This window comes from Limulus polyphemus, unplaced genomic scaffold (genome assembly GCF_000517525.1).
Source record: "Limulus polyphemus unplaced genomic scaffold, Limulus_polyphemus-2.1.2 Scaffold5730, whole genome shotgun sequence".
NCBI classification, from domain to species: domain Eukaryota; kingdom Metazoa; phylum Arthropoda; class Merostomata; order Xiphosura; family Limulidae; genus Limulus; species Limulus polyphemus.
The window spans coordinates 28,988-36,675 of NW_013671340.1; the positions used below are offsets into that span (position 1 = coordinate 28,988).

The 7,688-nt window shown below is 35.2% G+C and overlaps 1 protein-coding gene across 4 annotated transcripts in view; it reads right to left on the reverse strand.

Annotated features, from left to right (window-relative positions):
- Nucleotides 1-6,634, reverse strand: part of LOC106472916 (probable protein phosphatase 2C T23F11.1) — a 27,100-nt gene extending 20,466 nt beyond the window's left edge. For 2 of the 4 annotated variants that reach the window (XM_022401458.1, XM_013933587.2), the window contains exon 1: nucleotides 6,097-6,560. In XM_022401458.1, the coding sequence (XP_022257166.1) occupies nucleotide 6,097 (1 nt within the window). In that variant the 5' untranslated portion in view covers nucleotides 6,098-6,560. The other 2 variants (XM_013933588.2, XM_022401457.1) reach the window with 2 other exon arrangements.
- Nucleotides 6,635-7,688: the final 1,054 nt, after the last annotated feature.

Genomic DNA, 7,688 nt, shown 5'->3' on the forward strand with positions numbered 1-7,688 from the left:
GGTTCTCTGTGCCATACCAGCAAGAAGAAGGAATTGGTAGTATGGCACAGAGAACCCAACATAATAAGGTACCTTGTGTTCTCTGTGCCATCCCTCATTTTCATCTAGGCTTTGTGTTGTCTGAGGTCTGTATTCCCTAATATATCTATATGCTGATACAGTAGATTTTGTTCCTCCTGCTATCAGTCAGTTTAACACTCATGTTCACATCCTTGTATGTCTAATCTCTACACAATGCCTTTAGGCTTAGTAGGTCCTTATCTTCTAAGACAAAGTCACTGTCTTCTGGTTGTGCATCTATGATGGCCACACCTGCAACATCCATCTCTGTTTCAATACCTGCACCCATTAGGTCTTATTTTCTCCCAATATACTTTTTCAAGAGATCTTGATCTTCCCCTTCACATTCACCTTGTATTCCATTCTGTTGAGTATTTCCTGTACTTCAAAAGGTCCTTTACATTGAGGGGTGAGTTTGTTTGTGGTCTGTGGGCAGCAGAACTAAGACCTTTTGTCCAACCTTAAAAATGTCAATCCTTGGCCTTCTTGTCATAAAAATTCTTCTGACTACCTCAAACTGCATACAAACTCTATCTAGCGAGTTGCAAGGTCTCCTCCAGTCGGTTTCTGAGGTCTAACACATACTGGTATGTGTTCCTTACTTCTGACTCTTCTTCTGCCTTTCCATAGCTCTTTCGATATTTGCATCGGATCTCGTACCGTTCTTCCATACAGTAACTCGAAGGGTGAAAATCCTGTACTTGCTTGTGGGACTTCTCGATAAGCCAGCAAGTACCTGTCCCAGTCATGTGGTCTCTCTTGGCACATCTTCTTTAGCATACTCTTTAAAACTCCACTGACTCTCTCGCAAAGTCCAGGAGGGCTTCTGCTACTTTCTCTGTCTCTATCTTCACCAGTGCTATTCCTTCAGGGTAACGTGTCACATAGCTGACTACTGTCAGAACATACCGGTTGCCCTTATCAGACACAGGCGCAAGTCCAAAGCTACTCTGCTGAATGGCTCTTCTATGAGAGGCATTTCCCCCAAGGGCACTTTGGCTACCTTCGCTCTAGGTATTGTCCTTTGGCAGATGTCACATGACCTGCAGAATCTACTCAAATCTCCGATGACTCCCAGCCAATGGAAGTTACTGGTGATTCTGTCTGCCATTTTCTTTGTTCCTAAGTGTCCTCCCACAATTGATTCATGAGCCAACTTCATCACTTAAGTCCAGTATTCTATTGGTACTATGATCTGTTTATCTTCCCAGTATAACTGCCTTGATAGATTCGGTACAGAACTCCCTTTCAGTCCTCTTTCTACAAGTATCTTTCCCCCTTTGTTTCGGGCTCGATTTTCTGCCAAGCATTGTCCTAAAGTTTCTGCAGCGAAGGGTCTTTCTTCTGTGCTTCCATTAGTTCCTGCCAACCTAAATTTAAGATATCACCTTTTGACACTTGCAGGGGCTTGATGTCTTGTTTGCTCTTCTTTTTTGAGCTCTGGTGGTGACAGCAGATATTTCATCAATCTTCTTTCTGTCTAGTTCCTCAAAGATTTTACTACCTGGTATGTTTTCTACAACCAAGTCATATATTGGTTCTTTGATACAAATGGCCTTAAGGTTTCCTAAATAATATGGAGTATCCACCTTTATTTTTACTGTTGGAAATTTTCTCACTGTCCCATCAATTAGCACACACACAGGTATACCTTGCCTGTCATCTGATCATTGGATACTAGACTGGTTCTCACTGCTGCACCACTGCACCCAGTCCTGTAGAGCCTTCACTTTCTTGTCCCCAACATAGCCTTCACATATTGGCATATTATGATTTGTTGGCATCTCTTGATATTTGTCACAAGCTCCCATCACTATTGGCACAGTTGATCCATTTGTTAATTTGAGCTGACCATTAGTCGTGTGCTGATCAATCAAGTTTTCTTGTATTAAATTTGACAAGTATTCTTGATTCTCTTTCTTCTGGCAGCAGCATCCATAGTGCCAGTCACTCTTTTCTTGTTTCTTACCAGCACTGTCTTTGTAAATGGCTCCAGCTGCTTTATGTTGAGGTTTCTGCTGGTAATGGACTTGCAGTCTTTTGCAATGTGCCCAATTTTATAACAAACATAACATCTCTTCTGTCTATTTACCTCCTGTCACCTTTGGTAAACTCCTGCTTCTGGTCAGACATTACTGGTTTCAAATTTAACGGGACATTCTTGTACTTGCCAGTTATACTACCTCCATGGGTATCCATATACTGTTCTGCCAGCTTGATCATCTTGTCTACATCTTTTGGTTCTCTCTCCTTTAGGAATAGTGACATGTCATTTGAACACGTGGTCATGAACTGTTCACGTACTAATAGGTCTACCAGTCCCTCAAAACTATTTTCACACATGTCCATGTCAATCCATCTGGTGAAATATCGCCAAAGACGTGCCACAAACTGAAATACAGTTTCTCCAGTGTTTTCTGATGAAAACCTTCATCAGTAATTTCAGTAAAGCTACTTTTAATTTGTCATGATCCATGGCATCTTCTGACATCATGCCTGCATATACTTGTAGGCCTTTTCCTGTGAGAAGTGGGCTGAGATAGACTGTCCAATCGCCTTTGTTCAAGTTCTGACTTTGAGCGAATTTTTCATATCTCTCCAGGAAAGTATCTATATCATCTTTAGGTTCATCAAATTTGGGAGCGTGGGTTGGCTAGCCCTGACTCCATTATCATTCTTGGGTCCTTCTTCTTTCAGTTGGGTGAGTTTTGCTATCTAAATTTGTATTCTCATTTTTTCTATTTTTAGTCTCTCCTCTCCCTCTTTTTTCTCAATCTGTCTCTTCTGTTGTCATTCATCTCTTTCCAGTTCTTGTTGTTGTTTAACAAACTCTCATAGTTCACTGTATTTTAACTCAAGTTGAGATCCTCTTTCTACCCATTTATCAAAATCTGTTGACATGGTTATATAGTGTAATTTTAATGTCTACAATATTTTCATTGTGTGTATATAGATAGGCCTACTTATTTCCGCTGTCGTTCACGTTTTCTTCTATCATCGTTTACCACTGTATAATCCTGGCTGTGGCTCACCAACTATCAGAATTTTAAAATATAATATTATATATATATATATATATATAAAACTTTCTTTTTTGCAAATTGTCAAATAGAAAGGCTTTTAGTTATATTGCTTAACAGTATAAATATATATTATGTTGCTGTTGGGCTTAGGATTGTTCTACAGCAGGTATCTGTGAGTTGTTAATGATAAATTCAACAATGAATAAACAGCACGCACTTTACTTGTTTTCAAAATAATATATATATATATATATATTCAGAAAAAGTTAATGTATGTACAATAAATCCTTCAACACTATAGATATTATGGACATATCATAAACACTATATATGTAGTTCTCTACTTCTTGTCAGATATCCACTTAGGCCTATTCAATTACTTTAGAATTTCAATTGACAAGCCAAACTATCTTCTCTGTTTCTATCGTACTAGTATTCTCTGTGATTCACTTACAATTGTGGCACAAGTTACCGTAATCGTTTGGTCTTCTTTCTTTTGAAGATCCTCTGTTCCTTTTTATCAATGTGCACTCAGGCTGATTCTATTACTTTAGAACCACAGTTTGATGAAATATAATTATTTTTCTTATCATCTTTTCTAACATTAGTTTCACTAGCATATTAAAAATTAGGCCTATCACTTCTACGGTAGTAAACTTCGTGCCAACTTTATTCTCTTTCACTAATATCTGTCTGCTGCTTCCCACTCATCTCATGCTATTTATATCTTTATTACCTAATCACCTGTCCTCCTATATTCTTGACGTCAATGAATTATAAACAAACCTTCGTACAATTGTCTGCTTTAACTCTTATTATAACAAAAACTAAACAATAATAAAACATTCACTCACAAAACTAAATTAATCAATATTATTTGAACGAAACAGTCTTTTATATCATGACAATGATGCTGTGTGTTATTATTTAAAATTTAAACTTCTGTCAGATATAAAAGTGAAGAGTAAGATTTAGTTGTATTAGTGGCTTTGGCCAATTTTTTCAGCAAATGGAAAGATGACCTCAGTGAACCAACTGACCTTTTATTCATTCTTATGTTCTAATAACTATCATATCCAAGACTGAACTAAAAACTAGATATACAGAACATGTATTCACAAACTGCTGTTTCTATATTCATATATACTAGCTAATTTCAGGACTGAAATCACAGTGAAAACATAATGAAGTAAGAAATTAATTCTAATAAACAAACACACATGTACAATAAACAGCACCTAATTTAAACTCTGAAGATAATTAATTTGCCTAACAGAAACTTCTCTCAGAGTATAGTAAGTTGAAACTTAGTGTTTGGTATTCCAATGAAGTACCCGTGTAACAATCACAATAACACTTTATACAAATCAAGATACACCTCGGGAGGGTGAAGACTTTTAGTAAGTGTTTGGTATTCCAGTGAAATAACTGTGTAACAATCACAATAACACTTTATACAACTCAAGATACACCTCGAGAGGGTGAAGACTTTTAGTAAGTGTTTGGTATTCCAGTGAAGTACCTGTGTAACAATCACAATAACACTTTATACAACTCAAGATACACCTCGAGAGGGTGAAGACTTTTAGTAAGTATTTAATATTCCAGTGAAGTACCTGTGTAACAATCACAATAACACTTTATACAACTCAAGATACACCTTGAGAGGGTGAAGACTTTTAGTAATTGTTTGGTATTCCAGTGAAGTACCTGTGTAACAATCACAATAACACTTTATACAAATCAAGATACACCTCAGAATGGTGAAGAATTTCAGTAAGTGTTTGGTATTCCAGTGAACTACCTGTGTAACAATCACAATAACACTTTATACAAATCAAGATACACCTCAGAATGGTGAAGAATTTCAGTAAGTGTTTGGTATTCCAGTGAACTACCTGTGTAACAATCACAATAACACTTTATACAAATCAAGATACACCTCAGAAGGGTGAAGAATTTTATTCCATTCTTTTGGGGTTTACAGTTGAAAATATCACCAACAGTGAGAGTATCCAACTGATGAAACAATGCATTCTGATCATTGTAATTAGCTACATAAGAAAGTATTCTTGAGGTCGGACATCTGGGAACTTTACACTCCCACAATGCAACATCTGCATAGCAACCGAGGTGAAGGGTCAAACAAATAGCTCGACAATGCAGAAATTTTGTTCATTGTGTACACTTGCCCACTGTCTAGACTCGTATTTGTAACAATAATTTGTGTTTGTGATGAACTTTTGTTGTTCTAAACCTGCAAGTATGGTGAAGAGTTGTTGAGGGTTTAATTTTTTTTAATGCAAGGTAATTGTAAATGTCTGGGTACTGTACACTGGGTCATTTTGTCAAGGACAATAATCAAGCCCAATTAATTGCACCTTTATTCCTTATCTCGCTAATGCTTCGTCCGACAACTTCTCCACATGTTGATAACACATTTCAATTGATAATTTGACTATCAAACAATAATAAATGAATGATAATTGAAGAATTTGCACAGCAGCTTCAGCAGTAACACATGTATATATGGTAAACATATATAACTTGCATACACCTAGCTGTACTCGCTTCGCTATTGTTTTACCCTTTGTCAATATGGCGATCACGTTACCAGGCAAAATCATATGACTGTGATGTCATGGTGACCTCAAGAATAATTTATTAACTATACTGACAACCAGGTTGATTTTTAAGTTTTGCTCTAGTCTAAGTACACAGATTACTCAAATTTAAAATTATTACTTCTTTCTTACATTTTTCTTATTATTAACTAATAATAACGTTAGATATTATTAGTAAGTCTTCTTAACATTACAATCTTCTATAGATTTATTGTATTAATAATTATATAATCTTTGTTACATAACTTAATTCTTAAATCTAATGTATTGAAATCGTCTATAATTATAACATTGACAGACATACATAAAATAGTGCAAAAATCACACGAAATGTCTTATTACGTCACTAGTATTATTATTATTAACAGTATAAGTACTATTACACTTACTTAATTTTTAGTTTTAACTTTTATGGGATTATCATCAATGTCACTGTGTTAGAAGAAGCACTGGGTGTGACTTTATCACCAGCTAGTTAATGAACCAGGTTTTACAAAACTGCCAGAAGCCGATATTCGTCGACTAACGTATCAGAGCATGAAATATTACGATATACCAATAACAAGTAACGTTACGTTAAGCTGAGGTAGTTGTAGTAACTAGTAATTGTAGTCTGTATTACAAGACTAGTTAGGCTTAGACTGACTGGTCTGCCAATAGATTTTGCGGAAGGTACTCTTTACAAATTACATTATCTTTAAGTTTATTACGTTGTATACTGCCACATGTATTAAACTTCTTTTAAGAAAATCATTACTTAACAATAAATCAAACAATTTACACTACACTGCCAATTATTACTGTAATCTGTATAAAATAACCAGACCCTGATTACGCTTTTACATGGTACGATTATAAACATACTCTCGTTGAAATTTTCCCATTTACGTCAACAGACGGAACTCCTCGGCAGAGACACGATGGTGCTGCAGGACTATCATTGTGAACACCAATTACATGTGTGTTTGTGTATACAAAAATAAATTTATAAATAAAAAATAGATGATATATTACACAACGTTTTCTAATTCAATATTTCTTTCTCAGTTTTAACTACTCCAGAAAGCCAATTTTATTTGTTATATGTGTTGTAATATATCCGAAAAAAAACTCATTTGAAAACATGCAACAACATTATTTGATAGATAGTTTAGGCAGAGTATTCATGATGATTATACTGGAAAGGACGGCAATATTAAAAAACACAATGTAGACGGAAGACTCTCGAAACGTCATCCTCTACATTGTGTTTTTTTTACTATAGGCAGTTGCCGTCCTTTCTACTACACTCACCACGTAGCAACATGTTTAATACAATACCAGTTATTAATATCAACTTCACTACAGGCTACGTATAAGAATTTTCATCTGATTTGTATCCACTTCTATCGTAGAAATTATCTTCAGTTTAAGCGTTTAAACTTTCGTCCTTAATCAAAAAGTTAATTGATTGTAGAACATAAATAAAATACAAATTTAAAGCGGCTAGAAATGAATCTTGACATTGTTTTAATCTTAGTTTTTAATCCAGAATTTTTTCCAAATTGTCGAGTTTGGTGGAACTTTAAGAGATGGGCGTGGCTTTGATGTTTAGGATTTTTACAAGTTTAGGAAACATTTTGAGCCTTATATGAAATGTGAGTAACTAAAAGTTGATTATTGAGTTTCTTAGAGTGATTTATTGTCATTTGTCATTTAGATGGTTCAAGTGCTGTAAATATTAAGTTTGTGTTGCGAGAAAGAAATAAAGATACGAAATTAACAAGTTAATTGGATTTCTGTTTAGTTGTCGTTTATTTGTGAACTTAGGCTTATTAATGGACTTTGGTTACGCCAACAGTTCAAGAATAAAATGCTGATTTTATTGTTACGTGGACTCATCTTTATATTATTCCCATTGCAGTGGTTTGTTTGTTTGTTTTTTTGAATTTCGCGCAAAGCTACACGAGGGCTATCTGCGCTAGCCGTCCCTAATTTAGCA